The sequence below is a fragment of the Bombina bombina genome, chromosome 3 (assembly GCF_027579735.1).
Source record: "Bombina bombina isolate aBomBom1 chromosome 3, aBomBom1.pri, whole genome shotgun sequence".
Classification (NCBI taxonomy): domain Eukaryota; kingdom Metazoa; phylum Chordata; class Amphibia; order Anura; family Bombinatoridae; genus Bombina; species Bombina bombina.
In genome coordinates this window covers 1,169,342,048-1,169,366,940 of record NC_069501.1, presented here as the reverse complement: position 1 = coordinate 1,169,366,940, position 24,893 = coordinate 1,169,342,048, and the positions used below count along the sequence as shown (strand labels likewise).

Below are 24,893 nucleotides of genomic sequence, written 5' to 3'. Positions count from 1 at the left end.
TACAATAGCTATTAAATAGTTAATAACTATTTAATAGCTACCTAGTTAAAATAATTACCAATTTACCTGTAAAATAAATCCTAACCTAAGTTACAAATACGTCTACACTATCAATAAATTAAATAAACTACAATTATCTAAACTAAAATATAATTAACTACACTAAACTAAATTACAAAAACAAACAAACACTAAATTACATAAAATAAAAAACGATTACAAGAATTTTAAGCTAATTACACCTAATCTAAGCCCCCTAATAAAATAACAAAGCCCCCCAAAATAAAAAAAATATCCCTACCCTAAACTAAATTACAGAAAGTAATCAGCTCTATTACCAGCCCTTAAAAGGGCCTTTTGTGGGGCATTGCCCCAAAGTAATCAGCTCTTTTACCTGTGAAAAAAAAGAACAACCCCCCCATTATAACCCACCACCCACACACCCCTACTCCCCACCTTAAAACCCACCCTATCCCCCCTTAAAAAAACCTACGTCTAACCCCCAAGTGCTCCTTACCTGTCCTGAAGACCGGCGGAGAAGTTCCTGTTCCAGGTGGAGAAGTCTTCTTCCAGGCGGCGACCTCTTCTTCTTCCAGGAACCAGCCGGCGCGGAGCGGAGGAGTTGAAGACCGATGACCGCGGAGCTGAAGACCGTCCTCTCTGTAACTGAAGACCGGCGATGCAGGAACTGAAGATCGGCGACGCTGGAACTGAAGACCGGAGCCATGGAGTGTGGAGGATCCTCTTCATACGATCGCCGCTATACACTGAATCGGAATTCAAGGTACGCGATTAAAAATGGCGTCCCTTGAATTCCTATTGGCTGATTTGAGCCTTCAAATTCAAATCAGCCAATCGGATAAAAGCTACTTTAATTCTATTGGCTGATTTGAATAGCCAATAGAATAAGAGCTACTGTAATTCTATTGGCTATTCTAATCAGCCAATAGAATTGCAGTAGCTCTTATTCTATTGGCTATTCAAATCAGCCAATAGAATTAAAGTAGCTTTCATCCGATTGGCTGATTTGAATTTGAAGGCTCAAATCAGCCAATAGGAATTCAAGGGAAGCCATTTGTAATCGCGTACCTTGAATTCCGATTCAGTGTACGGCAGTGATTGTATGAAGAGAATCCTCCACGCTCCATGGCTCCAGTCTTCAGTTCCAGCGTCGCCGATCTTCAGTTCCTGCATCGCCGGTCTTCAGTTCCAGAGAGGACGTTCTTCAGCTCCTCGGTCATCGGTCTTCAACTCCTCCGCTCCGCACCGGCTGGTTCCTGGAAGAAGAAGAGGTCGCCGCCTGGAAGAAGACTTCTCCGCCTGGAACAGGACCTTCTCCGCCGGTCTTCAGGACAGGTAAGGAGCACTTGGGGGTTAGACTTAGTTTTTTTTAAGGGGGGATAGGTTGGGTTTTAAAGTAGGGGTGTGTGGGTGGTGGGTTGTAATGGGGGGGGGTTGTTCTTTTTTTCACAGTCAAAAGAGCTGATTACTTTGGGGCAATGCCCCACAAAAGGCCCTTTTAAGGGCTGGTAATAGAGCTGATGACTTTTTGTAATTTAGTTTAGGGTAGGGACATTTTTTTTTTTTGTGGGGCTTTGTTATTTTATTAGGGGGCTTAGATTAGGTGTAATTATCTTAAAATTCTTGTAATTTTTTTATTTTTTGTAATTTAGTGTTTGCTTTTGTAATTTAGTTTAGTGTATTTAATTATATTTTAGTTTAGATAATTGTAGTTTATTTAATTTATTGATAGTTTGGGTGTATTTGTAACTTGTAAGGTTAGGATTTATTTTACAGGTAAATTGGTAATTATTTTAACTAGGTAGCTATTAAATAGTTATTAACTATTTAATAGCTATTGTACCTAGTTAAAATAAATACCAAGTTACCTGTAAAATAAATATAAACCCTAAAATAGCTACAATGTAATTATTAATTATATTGTAGCTATCTTAAGGTTTATTTTATAGGTAAGTATTTAGTTTTAAATAGGAATATTTTAGTTAATAAGATGAATATTATTTAGATTTATTGCAATAATAATTAAGTTAGGGGTGTTAGGGTTAGATAGGGTTAATATAGTTAATATATATAATATAATAACTATATTAATTATTAACTATATTAATAATATATATAATATAATAACTATATTAACTATATTAACCCTAATATAATTAGGGTTAATATAGGTGGAGGCGGTGTAGGGGGGTCAGATTAGGGGTTAATATATTTAATATAGGTGGCGGCGGTGTAGGGGGATTAGATTAGGGGTAAATATATTTAATATAGGTGGCGGCGGTGTAGGCGGTCAGATTACAGGTAAAAGAGCTGATTACTTTGTGACAATGCCCCGCAAAAGGCCCTTTTAAGGGCTGGTAATAGAGCTGGTTACTTTGGGGCAATGCCCCGCAAAAGGCCCTTTTAAGGGCTGGTAATAGAGCTGGTTACTTTGGGTCAATGCCACGCAAAAGACCCTTTTCAGGGCTATTTGTAATTTAGTTTAGGGTAGGGACATTTTATTATTTTAGGGGGTAATACATTTATTATAGGTGGCGGCGGTGTAGGGGATTAGATTAGGGGGTAATACATTTATTATAGGTGGCGGCGGTGTAGGGGGATTAGATTAGGGGTTAATCATTTTAATATAGGTGGCGGCGGTGTAGGGGGATTAGATTAGGGGGTAATGTAGTTAAAATAGGTGGCGGCAGTGTAGGGGGATTAGATTAGGGGGTAATGTAGTTAAAATAGGTGGCGGCGGGGTAGGGGGCTCACATTAGGGGTAATAATTTTAATATAGATGGCGGCGGGGTAGGGGGCTCACATTAGGGGGTAATAATTTTAATGTAGGTGGCGGCGGTGTAGGGGGATCACATTAGGGGGTTAGACATTTAATATAGGTAACAGCGGGGTAGGGGGCTCACATTAGGGGGTAATATAGTTAAAATAGGTGGCGGCGGTGTAGGGGGATCATATTAGGGGGTAATATAGTTAATGTAGCTGGCGGCGGGGTCCGGGAGCGGCGGTTTAGGGGTTAATATATTTATTGTTAGGAGTGAGAGGGGGGATTGCGGATAGAGGGGTATACGTGTCGGGCTAGTTTTGGGAGGCATGTTAGACAGTTACGGGAGATTTAATATTTTAGTCAGTTTTTGTATGCGGCAATTTCTAAAGTGCCCTAAGTCACTGGCGACTCCAGAAATTTGTACTTACGCATATTTCTGGACATTGCTAGTTTGTCAGACTTACGGCACTTTAGCATCTGACGGCGCCGTATATGTGATAGCTCGAGTTGCGAGCTGAAACTACGGGCGGCGCGGGTTTCCACGTTTGCGCCAAAACCTGCGCCGTATATCGGATCACGCCCCTGATTTATTATTTGTTCTTTTAAATGTTACAACTATATATTTCACCTACATTTATTGGGCTGCTGAACTGGTTGGTCTATAAATTAAAAATAATAATAAAATCTAATGATTGCACTGAAACTCCACACTTTTATTGCAAATTGTATTAAGTTATGTTTGTTAATTTTACAGTTGCAGTGGAAACGGAAGTATTGTTTAGATTTAGTGGAAACTGAAATGTCAGATTAATCTCTTGTTAAAGACTACCAGTTCAATTTTACAAGCTTTAAAGATAGATTATATCTAAGGGCACTTTAATCCTTTTCAGATAGCTTCAGCCAAAACTACCTCTTTATTCTATCCATGGGAATAGCCAGAAAGAGACTTTGCAGCAGTTACTTTACTGGTTTGTGCACCAAAGATGTCATACTTTCCTTTAAAGGGACAGTCTAATTCAGAATAATACCTTTATTACCCATTCCCCAGTTTTGAATAACCAACACTGTTATAGTAATACACTTTTTACCTCTGTGATTACCTGGTTCTAAGCCTCTACAGACTGCCCCCTTATCTCAGTTATTTTGACAGACATGCATTTTGGCCAATCAGTGCAGACTCTTAAATACCTCCACTGGAGTGAGCACAATGTTATCTATATGACACACATAAACTAGCAGTTTCTAACTGTAAAAAAACTGTCAAAATGCGAGATAAGAGGCAGTTCAACGGCTTAGAAATTAGCATATGAGCCTACCTAGGTTTAGCTTTCCACAAAGAATACCAAGAGAGCAAAGCAAATTTGATGATAAAAGTAAATTGGAAAGTTGTTTTTAACTTGCATGCTCTATCTGAATCATGAAAGTTTAATTTTGACTAGATTGTCCCTTTAAATATGTACACCTTTCCTTGGTTTCCTTCAGCACTGCATATTTTTTTCCCACACAACATTTTTGTGACGTTTTATACAACTACACACAGCATTTTGCATCAATCTCAATGTGATATTTTATTAGCACAATTTACACTTTTAACAATGATGTAAATAGTATTTCAGTACCTGCATATTAACTGATTTGGGCTTCTGTGAGTTGTTTCCAGGTGGAATTCCATACTTACTTTTGACTATGTTACTTTTAAAGTGGCCATATGGCTTTCAAAGTGGTTGTCAGGAGTTTTCAGATGATCAGAGACCACTACATATTACTTCTCTCAGCTCTTTGAGTGACCAATATCTACTAGAAGTTTCAGACATTTAGACCTTTTGGGTATGTGCAACAAGGTACTAGTCTAGTTTGATAACAAATTAAGAAACCAACTGTTATCAGCCCATTCTTTTATTGGTCTAAAACCAGAATATATCAATATAGACAATGTTTCTGACAGTCAACAAATAATTATGTCAAGTTCTTGTTTCAATTATTTATTGTTAAGTTATTAAAAGTTACTAGTGCACCAAATGCAAAGCAAGATGCTGAATATGGGCTAGATTATGAGTGGAGGGGTATTTATTGTTCCTGTTTGTGTGATAACTGCGCTAGAAGTAAGTTTTTTGCGCGCAATGGAGCAAGAAAAGTGGGGAAAAAACACACTACTTCCAAGCAAACCCAATCACATTTTCTCAAGTGCGCTAACCTGACGTCAAAATATGAATATTTCACATTCCAATGTTCTTCATATATATATATATATATATATATATATATATAATGCTTTTCGGGTACAATATATATCTATATCTATATATCTATATATATATATATATATATATATATATATACTGTATGTATATATATATATATATATATATATATATATATATATATAACATTATAAATAGGTATTGATATATGCAGATATATATAGGTACATCTATTTATAAATATGTAGAACATATTCTGCTACCAGTATGTGCAGAACATTGGAATGTGAAATATTTAAAGTAAAGACACAGTTAAACACTTTATTATATATGAATATTGCATAAATATGCTTTTGCATGTTTTCATCTACATGACTGCAAAGGGCTCCAATGCACTTATATATACAATCAGATGCAAAAGTTTAAGCACCCCTGACAATTTCCATGATTTTTATTTATAAATAATTGGGTGTTTGGATCAGCAATTTCATTTTGATCTATCAAATAACTGAAGGACATATTTAAGTAGTGAAATGAGGTTTATTGGATTAACAGAAAATGTGCCATATGCATCAAAATGAAATTAGACAGGTGCATAAATTTGGGCACCCAACAGAAATATTGCATCAATATTTAGTAGAGCCTCCTTTAGCAGAAATAACAGCCTCTAGACGCTTCCTATAGCCTGTAATGAGTGTCTGGATTCTGGATGAAGGTATTTTGGACCATTCCTACTTGCAAAACATCTCCAGTTCAGTTAGGTTTGATGGTTGCTGAGCATCGACAGCCCGCTTTAAATCACCCCACAGATTTTCAATGATATTCAGGTCTAGGGACTGGGATGGCCATTCCAGAACAATGTACTTGTTCCTCTGCATAACTGCCAGAGTAGATTTTGAGCAGTGTTTTGGGTTGTTGTCTTGTTGAAATATCCAGCCCCGGTGTAACTTCAACTTTGTGACTGATTCCTCAACATTATTCTCAGGTATCTGCTGATATTAAGTGGAATCCATACGACCCTCAACTTTATCAAGATTCCCAGTACGGGCACTGGCCACACAGCCCCACAGCATGATGGAACATCCACCAAATTTTACTGTGGGTAGCAAGTGTTTGTCTTGGAACGCTGTGTTCTTTTGCCGCTATGCATAACGCCCCTTGTTATGACCAAATAACTCAATCTTTATTTCATCAGTCCACAGCACCTTCTTCCAAAATGAAGCTGGCTTGTCGAAATGTGCGTTTGCATACCTCAAGTTACTCTGTTTGTGGTGTGTGTGCAGAAAAGGCTTCTTCCGCATCCCTCTCACATACAGCTTCTCCTTGTGCAAAGTGCGCTGAATTGTTGAACGATGCACAGTGACATCATCTGCAGCAAGATGATGTTGTAGGTCTTTGGAGGTGGTCTGTGGGCTGTTTTTGACCATTCTCCCCATCCTTTGACTTTGCCTCTCCGATATTTTACTTGGCCTGACACTTCTGGCCTTCATAAGAACTGTGCCTGTGGTCTTCCAATTCCTCACTATGCTCCTCACAGTGGACACTGACAGTTTAAATCTCTGCGATAGCTTTTTGTAGCCTTTCCCTAAACCATAATGTGGAACAATCTTTGTTTTCAGGTCATTTGAGAGCTGTTTTGAGGCCCCATGTTGACTCTCTCTTCAGAGGAGAGTCAAAGAGAATAACAACTTGCAATTTCACCACCTTAAATACATTTTCTCATGAATGGATGCACCTGTCTATGATTGTTCCAATTAATTAGTGCTAGGTAGTTACAGGTATTCAAATCAACAAAATGACAAGGGTGCCCAAATTTATGCACCTGTCTAATTTCGTTTTGATGCACATTGCACATTTTCTGTTAATCCAATAAACCTAATTTCCCTACTGAAATATTAGTGTGTCCTTCAGTTATTTGATAGATCAAAATGAAATTGCTGATCCAAACACCCAATTATTTATAAATAGTGATGTCCCGAATAGTTCGCCGGCGAATAGTTCCTGGTGAACATAGCTTGTTCGCGTTGCCACGGCGGGCAAACATATGCGATATTCGGTCCGCCCCCTATTCGTCATCATTGAGTAAACTTTGACCCTGTACCTCACAGTCAGCAGACACATTCCAGCCAATCAGCAGCAGACCCTCCCTCCCAGACCCTCCCACCTCCTGGACAGCATCCATTTTAGATTCATTCGGAAGCTGCATTCTTAGTGAAAGGAGGGACAGTGTAGCTGCTGCTGATTTAATAGGGAAATCGATAGCTAGGCTAGTGTATTTAGTGTCCACTACAGTCCTGAAGGACTCATCTGATCTCTGCTGTAAGGACAGCACCCCAAAAAGCCCTTTTTAGGGCTAGAACATCAGTCTGCTTTTTTTTTTTTTCCTGTGTAATCTAATTGCAGTTGCCTGCCTGCCAGCGTGTGTGTCAGGCTCACAGCGTATACTGTGCCCCCTTGCCCAGTGCCACCACTCATATCTGGTGTAACAGTAGTGTACATTTAAAAAAACAACACTTTTTTGACTGTGAAATAATAGCAGTCAGTTTCCTTCACACGTGTGCGTTTCAGGGCCTGCCAGGGCACAGTGTCACCCCAGTGCAACTCATATCTGGTGTAACAGTAGTACATTTAAAAAAAACAACACTTTTTTGACTGTGAAATAATAGCAGTCAGTTTCCTTCACACGTGTGCGTTTCAGGGCCTGACAGGGCACAGTGTCACACCAGTGCAACTCATATATGGTGTAACAGTAGTGTACATTAAAAAAAAAAACTAGAAATTTGACTGTGAAATAATAGCAGTCAGTTTCCTTCACACGTGTGCGTTTCAGGGCCTGCCAGGGCACAGTGTCACACCAGTGCAACTCATATCTGGTGTAACAGTAGTGTACATTAAAAAAAAACTAGAAATTTGACTGTGAAATAATAGCAGTCAGTTTCCTCACACGTGTGCGTTTCAGGGCCTGCCAGGGCACAGTGTCCCACCAGTGCAACTCATATCTGGTGTAACAGTAGTGTACATTTAACCCCTTAACGACCAAGGACGTGCAGGGTACGTCCTCTAAAAAAAGTCCCTTAACGACCAAGGACGTACCCTGCACGTCCTCGGTCTGGAAAGCTGCTGGAAGCGATCCTGATCACTTCCAGCTGCTTTCCGGTTATTGCAAGATGCCTCTATATCGAGGTATCCTGCAATAACAAATTTTACCCTTCCGGTGCAGAGAGAGCCACTCTGTGGCCCTCTCTGCACCGGAAATCGATGGCAGCATTTGTTGGTGGGTGGGAGCTGAAGTGGGAGGAGGATGGGCGGCCATCAATGAGGTCTAAGTGAGAGAGAGGGGCGGGATCGCCGGGGGCGCGCGCTCGCGTGCACAGGAGGAGGCGGGCGGGTGCACGGGGAGGGAGCGGGTGGGAACCGTTACACTACAGAAAAATTGTTTTTGAAAGTGGGAGAAAGGGGGGGGGGGTAAATATATATATAAAAATAAATCTAAGCGATCTGGGAGCGAATGGGAGATTGGTCTTGAGGTGGGGGGGGGGGGAAGCTACACTACAGAAAAAAGGGGGAAAAATAAAATAAAAATAAACATTTTATTTGCAAACTGGGTACTAGCAGACAGCTGCCAGTACCCAAGATGGCCCCCAATAAGGCAGAGGAGAGAGGGTTAGAGAGCTGTTTTGGGGGGGATCAGGGAGGTTGGGGGCTAAGGGGGGGATCCTAAACAACAGCATATGTAAATATGCTAAAAAAAGATAATAAAAAAAAGACAACTTTTTTTTTAGTACTGGAAGACTTTCTGCCAGTACTTAAGATGGCGGGGACAATTGTGGGGTGGGGGAGGGAAGAGAGCTCTTTGGGAGGGATCAGGGGGTCTGATGTGTGAGGTGGGAAGCTGATCTCTACACTAAAGCTAAAATTAACCCTACAAGCTCCCTACAAACTACCTAATTAACCCCTTCACTGCTGGGCATAATTCACGTGTTGTGCGCAGTGACATTTAGCAGCCTTCTAATTACCAAAAAGCAACACGAAATCCATATATGTCTGCTATTTCTGAACAAAGGGGATCCCAGAGAAGCATTCGCAACCATTTGTGCCATAATTGCACAAGCTGTTTGTAAATAATTTCAGTGAGAAACCTAAAGTTTGTGAAAAAGTTGACTATTTTTTTTAATTTGATCGCATTTGGCGGTGAAATGGTGGCATGAAATATACCAAAAAGGGCCAAGATCAATACTTGGGGTTGTCTACTACACTACACTAAAGCTAAAATTAACCCTACAAGCTCCCTACAAGCTCCCTAATTAACCCCTGCACTGCTGAGCATAATACACGTGTGGTGCGCAGCGGCATTTAGCGGCCTTCTAATTACCAAAAAGCAACGCCAAAGCCATATATGTCTGATATTTCTGAACAAAGGGGATCCCAGAGAAACATTTACAACCATTTGTGCTATAATTGCCCAAAATGTTTGTAAATTATTTCAGTGAGAAACCTAAAATTTGGAAAAATGTAAAAAAAATTTTTATTTGATCGCATATGGCGGTGAAATGGTGGCATGAAATATACCAAAATGGGCCTAGATCAATACTTTGGGTTGTCTACTACACTACACTACACTAAAGCTAAAACTACCCCAAAAAGCTCCCTACATGCTCCCTAATTAACCCCCTTCACTGCTGGGCATAATACACATGTGGTGCGCAGTGGCATTTAGCGGCCTTCTAATTACAAAAAAGCAACGCCAAAGCCATATATGTCTGCTATTTCTGAACAAAGGGGATCCCAGAGAAAAATTTACAGCCAATTATGCCATAATTGCACAAGCTGCTTGTAAATAATTTCAGTGAGAAACCTAAAGTTTGTGAAAAAATTTGTGAAAAAGTGAACATTTTTTTTTATTTGATCGCATTTGGTGGTGAAATGGTGGCATGAAATATACCAAAATGGGCCTAAATCAATACTTTGGATGTCTTCTAAAAAAAAAAATATATACATGTCAATGGATATTCAGGGATTCCTGACAGATATCAGTGTTCCAATGTACCTAGCGCTAATTTTGAAAAAAAGTGGTTTGGAAATAGCAAAGTGCTATTTGTATTTATGGCCCTATAACTTGCAAAAAAAGCAAAGAAGATGTAAACATTGGGTATTTCTAAACTCAGGACAAAATTTAGAAACTATTTAGCATGGGTGTTTTTTTGGTGGTTGTAGATATGTAACAGATTTTTGGGGTCAAAGTTAGAAAAAGTGTGTTTTTTTCCATTTCTTCCTCATATTTTATAATTTTTTTTATAGTAAATTATAAGATATGATGAAAATAATGGTATCTTTAGAAAGTCCATTTCATGGCGAGAAAAATGGTATATAATATGTGTGGGTACAGTAAATGAGTAAGAGGAACATTACAGCTAAATACAAACACCGCAGAAATGTAAAAATAGCCTTGGTCCCAAACGGACAAAAAATGGAAAAGTGCTGTGGTCATTAAGGAGTTAAAAAAAAACAAACACTTTTTTGACTGTGAAATAATAGCAGTCAGTTTCCTTCACACGTGTGCGTTTCAGGGCCTGCCAGGGCACAGTGTCACACCAGTGCAACTCATATCTGGTGTAACAGTAGTGTACATTAAAAAAAAAACTAGAAATTCGACTGTGAAATAATAGCAGTCAGTTTCCTTCACACGTGTGCATTTCAGGGCCTGCCAGGTCACAGTGTCACACCAGGGCAACTCATATCTGGTGTAACAGTAGTGTACATTAAAAAAAAAACTAGTAATTTGGCTGTGAAATAATGGCAGTCAGTTTCCTTCACACGTGTGCGTTTCAGGGCCTGCCAGGGCACAGTGTCACACCAGTGCAACTCATATTTGGTGTAACAGTAGTGAACATTAAAAAAAAAACTAGTAATTTGGCTGTGAAATAATGGCAGTCAGTTTCCTTCACACGTGTGCGTTTCAGGGCCTGCCAGGGCACAGTGTCACACCAGTGCAACTCATATTTGGTGTAACAGTAGTGAACATTAAAAAAAAAACTAGAAATTTGACTGTGAAATAATAGCAGTCAGTTTCCTTCACACGTGTGCGTTTCAGGGCCTGCCAGGGCACAGTGTCACACCAGTGCAACTCATATCTGGTGTAACAGTAGTGTACATTAAAAAAAAAACTAGAAATTTGACTGTGAAATAATAGCAGTCAGTTTCCTTCACACGTGTGCGTTTCAGGGCCTGCCAGGGCACAGTGTCACACCAGTGCAACTCATATCTGGTGTAACAGTAGTGTACATTAAAAAAAAAAAAACTAGAAATTTGACTGTGAAATAATAGCAGTCAGTTTCCTTCACGCGTGTGCGTTTCAGGTCCTGACAGGGCACAGTGTCACACCAGTGCAACTCATATCTGGTGTAACAGTAGTGTACATTAAAAAAAAAAACTAGACATTTGACTGTGAAATAATAGCAGTCAGTTTCCTTCACACGTGTGCATTTCAGGTCCTGACAGGGCACAGTGTCACACCAGTGCAACTCATATCTGGTGTAACAGTAGTGTACATTTAAAAAAAAATAATACAATTTTGACTGTAATAGATTGAATAGCAGTTAGTTGTCTGCAACCGTGTGTGTCAGGCTTACAGCGTCTACTCTGCCAACTTCTGCCAGTGCACAGTGCCACTCATATCTGTTGTCACAGTAGCTTGCACGCATAGTACTACTAATCATAAAAAAAAATGACAGGCAGAGGCAGGCCACCCCGCAGGGGCCGTCGTGGTCGTGGTGCTGTGATTCCCTTTGGCCCTAGAATAATGCCCAGTGTTCAGAGGCCACATACCCTGAACTCGAAAAGTTCTGAGGACACAGTTGACTGGCTAACACAGGACACACAATCTTCTTTAGCTTCTGCTCGGAACCTTGATGCACCATCCTCCTCCAGCTTAGCTTCGGACACCTCTCAAGTTACCACTTGCCCGCCTGCCACCACCACCAACACTAGCACCACAGCCGCTTCACTTGATCTGTCAGAGGAGTTATTCACACATCAGTTGGAAGAAATGAGTGATGCGCAACCATTATTGCCAGAGGATGTAGATAACAGGGATATGTCTCAGTCAGGCAGCATTACACACATGGACGTACGGTGTGATGATGATGATGTTCTACCCGCTGCTGCTTCCTTTGCTGAGTTGTCAGATACAAGTGAAGCGGTTGATGATGACGAAGCATCCATGGATGTCAAGTGGGTGCCCGCTAGAAGAGAAGAAGAACAATGGGAAAGTTCAGATGGGGAGACAGAGAGGAGGAGGAGACGAGTTGGAAGCAAGGGGAGGTCGTCGCAAGGAGCTAGTGGCACAGTCAGACAGCATGCATAGGCACCCGTGGTCAGCCAGACAGCACGCCAATCAAAGCATGCTGTTGCCACCACCATAATGCCGTCATTGCAGAGCTCAGCAGTGTGGCATTTTTTTGCTGTGTCTGCCTCTGACAACAGCGATGCCATTTGCAACCTGTGCCAAAAGAAGTTGTGGGAAGTCCAACACCCACCTAGGTGCAACTGCTTTGCGAAGGCACATGATCGCACATCACAAACGCCTATGGGATCAACACATGAGTACAAGCAGCACACAAACTCAAAGCCGCCATCCTCCTCCTGGTCCAGCATCTTCAGCCACGTCAAGCTGTCCTCCTTGCCCCCTCTCAACCATCCGCCAATCCGTCTCTCGCCTTGAGCAGTTCCTGCTCATCTGCCCACAGTCAGGTGTCTGTCAAGGACATGTTTGAGCGTAAGAAGCCAATGTCACAAAGTCACCCCCTTGTCCGGCATCTGACAGCTGGCTTGTCTGAACTCTTAGCCCGCCAGCTTTTACCATACAAGCTGGTGGAGTCTGAGGCGTTCTAAAAATTTGTAGCTATTGGGACACCGCAGTGGAAGGTACCCGGCCGAAATTTCTTTGCACAAAAGGCAATCCCCAACCTGTACTCGATTGTGCAAAAGGAAGTAATGGCATGTCTGGCACACAGTGTTGGGGCAAGGGTCCATCTGACCACTGATACCTGGTCTGCAAAGCATGGTCAGGGCAGGTATATCACCTACACTGCGCATTGGGTAAACCTGCTGACGGCTGCCAAGCATGGAATGCATGGTTCTGCAGTGGAGTTGGTGACACCGCCACGACTTGCAGGCAGGCCTGCTGCCACCTCCTCTACTCCTCCTACTCCATCCTCTTCCATAACCTCCTCGGCGGAGTCCTCTTTTGCTGCTGCGTCTTAATCCACATCAACGGCACCCCCCCAGCTCCTCAGGTACTATTCCACATCCCGGATATGGTAGTGTCACGCCGTCTTGGGGTTGACTTGCCTGAAAGCAGAGAGTCACACCGGACCAGCACTCCTGTCCGCCCTGAACGCACAGGTGGATCAGTGGCTGACTCCGCACCAGCTGGAGATCGGCAAAGTGGTTTGTGACAATGGAAGAAATTTGTTGGCGGCATTGAATTTTGGCAAGTTGACACATGTGCCGTGCATGGCACATGTGTGTAATCTGATCGTACAACACTTTGTGCATAAGTACCCAGGCTTACAGGACGTCCTGAAGCAGGCCAGGAAGGTGTGTGGCCATTTCAGGCGTTCCTACACGACCATGGCGCACTTTTCAGATATCCAGCAGCGAAACAACATGCCAGTGAGGCGCTTGATTTGCAACAGCCCGACACGTTGGAATTCAACACTCCTAAGACCGCCTGCTCCAACAAGAAAAAGCCGTTAACGACTATTTGTATGACCGGGGTGCTAGGACAGCCTCTGCGTAGCTGGGAATTTTTTTGCCACGTTACTGGACGCTCATGCGCAATGCCTGTAGGCTCATGCGTCCTTTTGAGGAGGTGACAAACCTAGTCAGTCGCACCGAAGGCACCATCAGCGACATCATACCATTTGTTTTCTTCCTGGAGCGTGCCCTGCGAAGAGTGCTGGATCAGGCCGTAGATGAGTGTGAAGCGGAAGAGGAAGAGTGGTCACCATCACCACCAGAAACAGCCTTATCAGCATCGCTTGCTGGACCTGCGGCAACGCTGGAAGAGGATTGTGAGGAAGAGGAGTCAGAGGAGGAATGTGGCTTTGAGGAGGAGGAGGAAGACCAACCACAACAGGCATCCCAGGGTTCTTGTTGTCACCTATCTGGTACCCGTGGTGTTGTACGTGGCTGGGGGGAAGAACATACCTTCAGTGAGATCACTGAGGACGAGGAACGGGACATGAGTAGCTCGGCATCCAACCTTGTGCAAATGGGGTATTTCATGCTGTCGTGCCTGTTGAGGGACCCTCGTATAAAAAGGCTGATGGAGAACGACCTGTACTGGGTGTCCACGCTACTAGACACCCAGTATAAGCAGAAAGAGCCTGAAATGTTACCGAATTACCGCAAGTCGGAAAGGATGCAGCAGTTCCAAAATAAATTAAAAAGTATGCTTTACACATCGTATAAGGGTGATGTCACAGCACAACGGGAATCTAACAGGGAAGAGGTGAAAGTAATCCTCCTCCTCCCACGACCACGCTGGCAAGGACAGAATGCTTTACAGACGTGTTGTTGATGGAGGACATGCAGAGCTTTTAAAGTCATACGCATCGCCACAGCCCTTCGGGGTCCACCCTCAGAGAATGACTCGACCGACAGGTAGCAGACTACCTCGCCTTAACTGCAGATATCGACACTCTGAGGAGCAATGAACCCCTTGACTACTGGGTGTGCAGGCTTGACCTATGGCCTGAGCTATCCCAATTTGAGATAGAACTTCTGGCCTGCCCCGCTTCAAGTGTCCTGTCAGAAAGGACCTTCAGTGCAGCAGGAGGTATTGTCATTGAGAAGAGAAGTCGCCTAGGTCAAAAAAGTCTAGATTACCTCACTTTTATTAAGATGAATGAGGGATGGATCCCGAAGGGACTCACAGTGGGCGATACATTCGACTAAAAAAGGCCTGATGAGATGAGCTGCCTTGGGCTAAAAATGGTCCACACGCTGCTGTATTTCATCTCTGAATGCCGGATGACTTGCGTGACTTATCTGCCACCAACTAGGGTTCAAGCCGCAATGTTTTAGGGCACTTTCTGCCTGGGAAACAAACATCAAATTTTCTGGCCGCAGACATGTGTACATGCCTAATTTTTCTGGCCTCTGGTGCTGCACTGTGGCTTCAAAAACCAAACCAAAAAAAAGGCACATAACAGGGATTAAACTGATAGGAATAGTACTACTTAACACACCTTTTAATAACGCAGAGAGAGGCAACGCAGAGAGAGGAGTCTGAAGAAGAGGAGTCAGAGGAGGAAGGTGGCTTTGAGGAGGTGGAAAACCAAACACAGCAGGCTTCCCAGGGGGCTTGTTGTCACCTTTCGGTAACCCTTGGTGTTGTACGCAGCTGGGTGGAGGAAGAGACCTTCAATGACATCAGTGAGGACAAGGAACGGGACATGGCTAGCTTGGTATCCAACCTTGTGCAAATGGGGAGTTTGCGGTTGTGCAAATGGACTGTTTGCGGTTGTTTGCGGTGCGTTAAATGGGGAGTTTGGTCTGTCACTGTGAAGCGGGCATAACCCTTACACTACCTGATCGATACAACATCATACCTGATGTTTTAAAGCACGATATTCCAAACAATTTAGGAATGTTAGGTGATTTATGCCCTTTATGGATTAAAACCAGACTCTGCATCAACTATGTAATTTTCCATAGGAGTTTTGCCATGGATCCCTCTCCGGCATGTCACAGTCCAGGTGTTAGTCCCCTTGAAACAACTTTTCCATCACTATTGTGGCCAGAAAGAGTCCCTGTGGGTTTTAAAATTTGCCTGCCTATTGAAGTCTATGGCGGTTTGCGAACATTTGCGGAAGTTCGCGTTTGGGTTCGCAAACTGAAAATTTTATGTTCGCGACATCACTATTTATAAATGAAAATCATGGAAATTGTCAGAGGTGCCTAAACTTTTGCATACAACTGTATGTCTATACATGGGTATGTATGCATTTATGTGTTTATGTGTGTATATATGTATGTAAATACATATATACCCATATAAATTCATATGTACATATTTCGAGGAAAACTTTGAGTGCTTTTTAAATGTATCCTTTGTTGGGTTCTCAACTCATTAGATTTTTAAATGTATATGTGCGTATCTCTATGTTAAAGCCTTTTGCAGCCTTTTTTCTAACACCTGAGACCTCATATATTTGAGCCCTTATAACTTTATTATGCAATATTTTTTTCATGCAGTGTTATTATGAGTGTAAATGTACTTTAAATGTATTTTTTATGTGTTTTGTGCAACTTTTTTGTCTTACGTAACAGTTAACCAGAGCTCTGAGGCATTCTAGAGTAAAACGTGATTACGCTCATGCGTTCGCATTTACTTTCAACTTGTAACACGCGCGCTCCTTCCGACGCGCAAAAACAGCCACAATAAACCCGATATCGCTCGTGTGAAACAGTTGCCGCGTCACTCATAACCTGGCCCTAAATCAGAGTCCCCAACCAACCTGCATTTTGCATTATTTTCATGGGTCGTCAGCACTGTCTCACTGTATCTCTCACTGACTTTCCTATCCTATTTATTTCTAATTTTCACAATGTAAAACCAGTGACAATCTATACTTGACAATGATTCTGCTCCCATATTGACTACTCCATTCTATGAACTTCCCACTATTTCTTAACTCCTCAGCCTCTCAGTCCTTCATGCACATTTTTTCACAAATATGATATATGAAACCAATATATATTTATGTGTAACGCTCAAAATATGACCTTAAAACTACTGCATTTAATTTTTAGTGATAATGAAATAATTAATCATACAGGAAACATTAAAAGAAAATTATGGACTGTACCACAATTTTTTCCCATAAATTAAAGAGACATTTTAGTAAAAATTTAAATGCACATAGATAAATTACATGTTTAAATAGAAACATATTTGCAATATACATGTAAAACAGTTATCACTGTTTTAGTGTTAACATTTTTCTCTGCACGTGCATGTGAAGCATAGCTAGATATTCTCAGTGCACCAGTATTTTTGTTTTTCAATCATAATTTTTTATTGAGTTTTTTTATTTTTTAAAGAATATAATACATATCACATCACATATAGTATACAAGATATTTTCAATTCCCAACCAGAAGGTAAAAGGGATAATTATAGCTTATATATTACAGACTTTATGAGAATTAAAATAAATAAATAATAATAAAAAATAAAAATCTGTAGTCAAAAAGTGGAGAGTTAAACCACACCCTTGAATGATATGTATATTAACAGTACAACAACAACATGTGACAATACAAAGTAGAAATTAAACCTCTTTTTTTTAATATCATAAATTCCTCCCACAATGCAAAGGGTCGCTCTTGAACCCTGAAAATGTATAAGAATTTTTTTATAAAGAAAAGTTATCTGGTAGAAATCTAGCAACTGATATGGTCAAATTAATAAAGAATGGTATATCTAAATCTATCTGCCAAAGTCCCCACAATCAGCCAACTCCTCTCTTATGTAGCTGATCAAGTCTAGCTGTATAGGGTAAGAGAATCTGGGTCAGCTGGTAAGGGGAACACCGCAAAACAGGTTATTTCAGTCTGCTGAGGATATAGCATAATAGTGGGATCAGACAAATATTTGTGCACTTTATAGTGTGCTGCTTTCCATGCTTTCTAGCACTTGCTGGGCCCTTTCCTACCTCTCTCTACGCTGCAATGGTCTGAACTTCGTCCCTCTGAGCGTTGATCAAATTATTGTCTCTTACCAGGAGGTTGGCCGCATTATCCTGGTTCACTAATAGAGGGCTCTACATGAGGTCTACTTTGCTGTATGATGACATCAGATCTGACTGTATTATGATGGTTTCCCGGTTCCCACTGAAATAGGTTAGGTTTTTGCTCCGATTCTGTCTCTTCCGTCTGTAGCGAACAGTTCTTATTGTAATGTGTAGTAGAATAAGGGATGTTTGTAGTAGATTGAAATTCATTATGCTGCATAATGACACCCCCTCTTTCCGCCATCTTAAGAAACTAGGATCTCCGTCCACACATGGAACTCTGATTATCTGTATGAGTTTGTTGAAGCTGCTATGCATCTGCTGATCTAATTTCATGAGAAGCACCTGTATCAGTGAGCCTTGTTCCTCCTCCATGTTCTTGTCAAAATGTGTAGTTAGCGAGGTCTCTGGCCTTCAACTGAATTGGCTTTCAAAATAAAGTGAAAGTGCACTATAGATTACAATATTTGCCGACCAGTAGATCAAGAATAACAGCAGATCAAAAGCCGCTTTTACCCCGGGTGTCTGGGAGGGGGGGGGGGGTATTAACAGCCCGATTGAAGGCCTCCACCAAAGCTCACGAAAGGTTGAATCAAGTCATGGAAGGCTCAAATAAAACAATCTCGGTATAATAGATATCTTGCGTTATAAAGTTGCTGAATGTCACAAATGTGGAGAAAAATTATATATATATTTTTTTTAGGAAACTCTTTAAATATTTAGAGTTGAACCAGGAGCTTTATAAATTGCCGTTCCTGGCCACTTCCTAGCCACGCCCCCAGTGCACCAGTATTTTAAAGTGATGGTAAACTTAAGATTATGAATTTTAATACTTTGGAAGTAATACTTGATATGTGCACAGTGATGCCTGAATTTTTTTTTTTTAATAAACTTTTTTCAATGAAAATATTACTTTTTAAAGTCGCTCCATTACCTTTGCCGTGGCCGCCTTTGTCTGAGAATTTCTGTAATCTCAATTAGACAGACAGGTGAATTGTCTAATAATATGCACGCTCCCAGCAAATCGCTACTGACAGGAAGATTCACTGTTCACTATAAGCAACAGTGAGATCAGAGCTAAGACTGCATTTGTACAGTTGAAGTTCTGGCGATTCTGCTTTAAATCACCAGCATGGGAGCGTGCATATACTAGACTGACATAGGGTGTATGGTGCAGTCCCTATTGGACGATGCACCTGTCTGTCAAATTGATATTACAGAGGCGGCCAGGGCACAGGTAACGGAGCGTCTTTAAAAAGTAATATTTTCATTGAAAAAAAGTTTATTTAAAAAAAATTCAGGCATCACTGTGCACATATCAAGGAGTACTTCCAAAGTATAAAATTCATAAACTTAAAGGGACACTGTACCCAAAAATTTTCTTTCGTGATTCAGATTGAGCATGAAATTTTAAGCAACTTTCTAATTTACTCCTATTATCAAATTTTCTTCATTCTCTTGGTATCTTTATTTGAAATGCAAGAATGTAAGTTTAGATGCCGGCCCATTTTTGGTGAACAACCTTGGTTGTCCTTGCTGATTGGTGGATAAATTCATCCACCAATAAAAAGTGCTGTCCAGAGTACTGAAACCAAAAAAAAGCTTAGATGCCTTCTTTTTCAAATAATGATAGCAAGAGAACGAAGAAAAAATTATAATAGGAGTAAATTAGAAAGTTGCTTAAAATTGCATGCTCTTTCTGAATTACAAAAGAAAAAATTTGGGTTCAGTGTCCCTTTAAGTTTACCATCACTTTAAATACTGCAGCTGCTCAAAGTGCCAGTGGGGCTAATATCATGTTAGCAATTAATACATTGAGTCATTACCGGAGGGTACAAGAACCTTAGCCTCTGTTTAAAATGCTGGTGCACGGTGCATACTTAAATACACTTTTGAAACAGCTATAGCTTTTATTAGAAGCAGTTTTGCTAATACAAGTATATTACAAAAATGCTTATATGCAAAACTTAAATGCATCCATGTGGATTCCAATTTTGGCTGGAAAGCCTCTTTAATATTATGTTATAGTTGTTTAAGAATTTTATTGAAATGTTTATCAAAAATTCTTATGCTATGATTATGTGATATACATTTCTCAAATAAAAAAAAAATAAAAAAATGTGTATATATTACAAATGGTTTCAATTCCAGTCTTTCTGATCGTCTTTATTTACAGCTCCCAAAGCTCAATTTTCAGAATGCAAATGACAACACCATTTGTGTATCTGAAAAAGAATGAAGCATATCGTAGAGTAAATTCACCCATACCATGCATTGATGACATGATCGCGACCACCATCCATCTGGCCTCAAGTTGTCAACAAATATAAATCACAACATGGATACATTAAAGGGATAGGAAAGTCAAAATGGAACTTGCATGATTCACATAGAGCATGTCATTTTAAGACACTTTTAAATTCACTTCTCTTTTCAATCATGCTTTGTTCCCTTGGTATCCCTTGTTGAAAAAGAATACGCACATATCCTACACTAGTGGGAGCTAGCTGCTGATTGGTGCCTGCACACATTTGTCTTTTGTGATTGGCTGACTAGATGCGTTCATCTTGCTGCCAGTAGTGCCATGCTGTTCCTTCAGCAAAGGATAACAAAAGAACGAATCAAATTTGATAATGGAAGTAAATTGGAAAGTTGTTTAAAATTGTATGTTCTATCCAAATCAAGAAAGAAAATTTTGGTATTTCCTGTCCTTTTAAGTTCAACAACCAGTGGCACTTGAAAATGTTTATGATCCACAGATCTGCAGATAACACACATGGGCCAATGATCTGTGGTTACTCAGACCAGAAAAACAAGATGGATTTTTTTTAAAAAAAGACATACTGGACTCTTCCAATGATAAATTTACCAGAGGTTTCTACTCTTTCTAAGCATTTAGATATGATGATTGTTAAATTGTCAAATATAAAAGAAAGGAATATATATATATATAATTTTTTAAAATAATTTAAACTCAACCATAGCTCAATCATTTAGCAAACAACACCAATATTTATTTCTTTTATTTTTTTCAAATGTGACAAAGTATTCCCCCATCCTGACTTTACATATCATCCTACATGGCTGTCTCATAATATCTGGAACAATAACGTTGTACTTACTTGTATTCAGAAGCAACAGAGCCTTCATGCAAAGAAACTCTTCATGGCTGACTTGAAATTTAACAAACTCTTGTGGTAACTGCCACATTGCGAGACAAAGGGAATAGAATGATGACTCTTTCATTCTTTGTCTAAGAAACATAACATAAAATACAATTTGGCTATTATATTCAACAACAAATTTGGTATTAAAGACACAGTCTACTGCAAAATTGTTATTGTTTAAAAAGACAGAAAATCCCTTTATTACCCATTCCCCACTTTTGCATAACCAACATGATTATATTAATACACTTTTTACCTCTGTGATTAACTTGTACCTAAGCCTCTGTAGTGTGCCCCCTTATTTCAGTTCTTTTGACAGACTTGCATTTTAGTGCTGACTCATAAATAACTCTACAGGAGTGAGCACATCTATATGGCACACATGTACTAGCATTGTCTAGCTGGGAAAAACTGTCAAAATGCAGTGCCCCAAGATAAACGGCGGCCTTCAAGGGCTTAGAGATTAGCATATGAGCCATCCTAGGTTTAGCTTTCAACAAAGAATACCAAGAGAACAAAGCATTTTTTTGGATTAAGTCTTTCCAAATCATCAGATGAACCATTATTTGTATTAGAAAAAAATGTAATTAGAAAATGATATAACAGCAAAATCTAATTAAAACACAATAAACAAAAACATTTATAATAAACAAGTAAGTACTTTCAAAGGATTTTTGCGAAGATTTCTACAGATATCATGGAATCTAAAGATATGCAACTAAACCAAATGTAAAAGATGGTGGCTGATAAATTTAATATTGATTAAATTATTATTATTTAATATTGACATTTTAAATGAATTGTCAATATTAATATATGTTCTGTGTAAATTAATTCTTATATATAATTTTCAGTAATTTGATAATTTATGTCTTTAAATATCTAAACATGTATAATAATTAGCAAGTAGTTATTTTAAAAGTATGATTTAAGCCATTTAAAAAAAAATATTAGACAAAAAAATGGTGGTGCTTAGTAACCTTTAAACTGCGCAGGCACAAGAACCTTAAAGGGACTTTAAACCCATTTTTTTTCTTTCATGATTTAGAAAGAGCATGCAATTTTAAACAGCTTTCTATTTTACTTCTATTATCTAATTTGCTTCATTCTCTTGATATTCGTTGCTAAAAAGCATATCTAGATAGGCTCAGAAGCTGCTGATTGGTGGCTGAACATAGATGCCTCTTGTGATTGGCTCAACCATGTGCATTGCTATTTCTTAAACAAAGTATATCTAAAGAATGAAGCAAATTAGATAATATAAGTAAATTGGAATGTTGTTTAAAATGGTATTGTCTATCAGAATAATGAAAGAAAACATTTGGGTTTAATGTCCCTTTAACATTGAAAAAACAGAAGCCATGTGATCAGACAGTGATTGTCAGTTAAATGGGCACAAATGGGTTTTCATCAGGTCTAAGGTGTAGAATTTAAACAGTCCAAAAATTATGCAATAAGTTTCAAGTGTTTTTTTATAGATTGGATTACTGGTGTAGATGTGAACTTATTCAGGGCAGGAACTGTGCCACAAATGTATTTTATAAGTCTTGTTGGTTATTGTGGGGTTTTCAGATTTGTATTTGTCCATGCTTTTCTCATTAGGGATTCACATGGGTTGGAATGGGGGCTTCTTTAATCTAAAAGTCTAAGAATAAATTAACAATTTAAACAACAATAAATGTCAAACACAGCATTTTTGTTAACCTATTTTGATGCATTTACACGCTTACTGTAACATCTCACTTGAGGTGGGCAGTTGCCATCAGGTTGGCTGAACCATCTGTAGCAACTAAAACGTTAGGGTGATTAATGCTTATTGTTTGTTTTTGGTATTTATTTATTTTTAAGTGTTCACCTTTATATTTGTTTATAAAACAAAAAAAACACCTGCAAGCTTTGAGCTAAGAAAATAATTAAGGGCTAGAATACAAGTGAGCTGTATTCAACGCTCTCGCGCGTGCGCTAACTCTGCTAGAACCAAGCTTTTTGTACGATTTGGGTAGCGCTCATATTACAAGTTAAAAGTAAAAAGGTTTTGCGCGCTAACCGAGGCGCAAAAAGCTGAACTTAGAATATTGCAACATCAATAACGTATTCCCCCATAGAAGTAAAAAAAACTCTACTCGCAAGCAAACCCGATCACATAATTTTAAAGGGATACTAAACCCAAATTTTTTCTTTTATGATTCAGATAGAGCATGCAATTTTAAGCAACTTTCTTTTTACTCCTATTATCAATTTTTCTTTGTTCTCTTTCATTAAAAAGCAGGAATGTAAAGCTTAGGAGCTGGCCCACTTTTGGTTCAGAACCTGGGTTACGCTTGTTTATTGATGGCTAAATGTAGCCAACAATAAGCAAGTGCTATCCAGGGTACTGAACCTTAAATGGGCTGTCTCCTAAGCTTTACATTCCTGCTTTTAAAATAAAGATAGTAAGAGAACAAATAAAAATTAATAATAGGAGTAAATTAGACAAATTAAAATTGCATACTCTATCTGAATCATGAAAGAAAACATTTGGGCTTAGTTTACCTTTAAGTGCGCTAACCTGACATAAAAATATTAATATTTCACATTCCAATGTTCTTCACATAGCAGAGTATGTTTCTAATGGGATTAAAGTCTAATATTCTACAACAGAATTTAGATAAATGTCAAAATAACTACAATAATGGGCTTGTAAGTGGGATGTAAAGTTTAAGGGAAAATATAAGCATTTAGGCAGAAAAAACCCAAGGAGCAATGCATAACACAAACTAAATGCATATTATATATACGTCAGTGCCTGATGTGATTCTTTTTAATTTAAATTTGGCCTCCAGGGTATATAGATGTTTGCAAGAAGATCATGAACGACATTGTCAAGGCCAGGTAGGAATCTTGTGCATTCTGAGGATCTTACTTCCTTTGGCATCCTGGTGAAACAATATTGTGGTTGATGATCACAATGCCAGGTTACATTCTAGGGACAGTATACACTAATTTTCTTATAACTGCATGTAATAGACACTACTATAAAGAATAAGATGCACAGATACTGATATAAAAATCCAGTATAAAATGGTTTAAAAACTTACTTAGAAGCTTTCAGTTTAGCTCTGTTGAAAAGGCAGTTGGAAAGCCCACTGCAAGTGGGAAATAAGACACTCCCCCCTCCCCCTTCTTTTGCATATGAAAAGACCCTTTACACAAACAGGAGCAAGCTGGAGAAGGTAGCTGACGGTATTCACATAAAACTTTGGGGCTTGGTTAGGAGTCTGAAAATCAGAGCGATGTTATTTAAAAATAAGCAAAATTATACATTTTTACAAAAAACAAACTTTATGGACTTTATAAATAGATCATCTACAAAACATTTATGCAAAGAAAAAATGAGTGTATAATGGCCCTTTAAGTAATAGGATGAAAGTTAGGGATGGGGGTTGACTATTAGCAATAATGTTATGGTCAAATTGTGGGGCTGCAGCAAAATACACATAACAGGAATGTCCCTTTAAACTCTTGAATGTCAGAGAGGACTCAACATGATTGATTCCAAAGAGGAATCTATCTTAGTTGGTTAAATGAACCGTCATCTTTACAATAAAGGGACACTGAACCTAAATTTTTTATTTCATGATTCAGATAGAGCATACAATTTTAAGCAACTTTCAAATTTACTCCTATTATAAATTTTTCTTCATTCGCTTGCTATCTTTATTTGAAAAAGAAGGCATCTAAGCTTATTTTCGGTTCAGAACTCTGGACAGCACTTTTTTATTGGTGGATGAATTTATCCACCAATCAGCAAGAACAACCCAGGTTGTTCACCAAAAATGGGCCGGCATCTAAACTTATATTCTTGCATTTCAAATAAAGATACCAAGAGAATGAAGAAAGTTTGATAATAGGAGTACATTAGAAAGTTGCTTAAAATCTCATGCTCTATCTGAATCGT

At 39.4% G+C, this 24,893-nt stretch overlaps 1 protein-coding gene across 1 annotated transcript in view; it reads right to left on the bottom strand.

Annotated features, from left to right (window-relative positions):
- Positions 1 to 24,893, bottom strand: part of PGR (progesterone receptor) — a 243,421-nt gene that overhangs the window by 39,778 nt on the left and 178,750 nt on the right. The window contains exon 6 of the mRNA XM_053708588.1: positions 20,912 to 21,042. Coding sequence (XP_053564563.1) covers positions 20,912 to 21,042 — 131 coding nt within the window. The remainder of the gene's footprint in view (positions 1 to 20,911; positions 21,043 to 24,893) is intronic.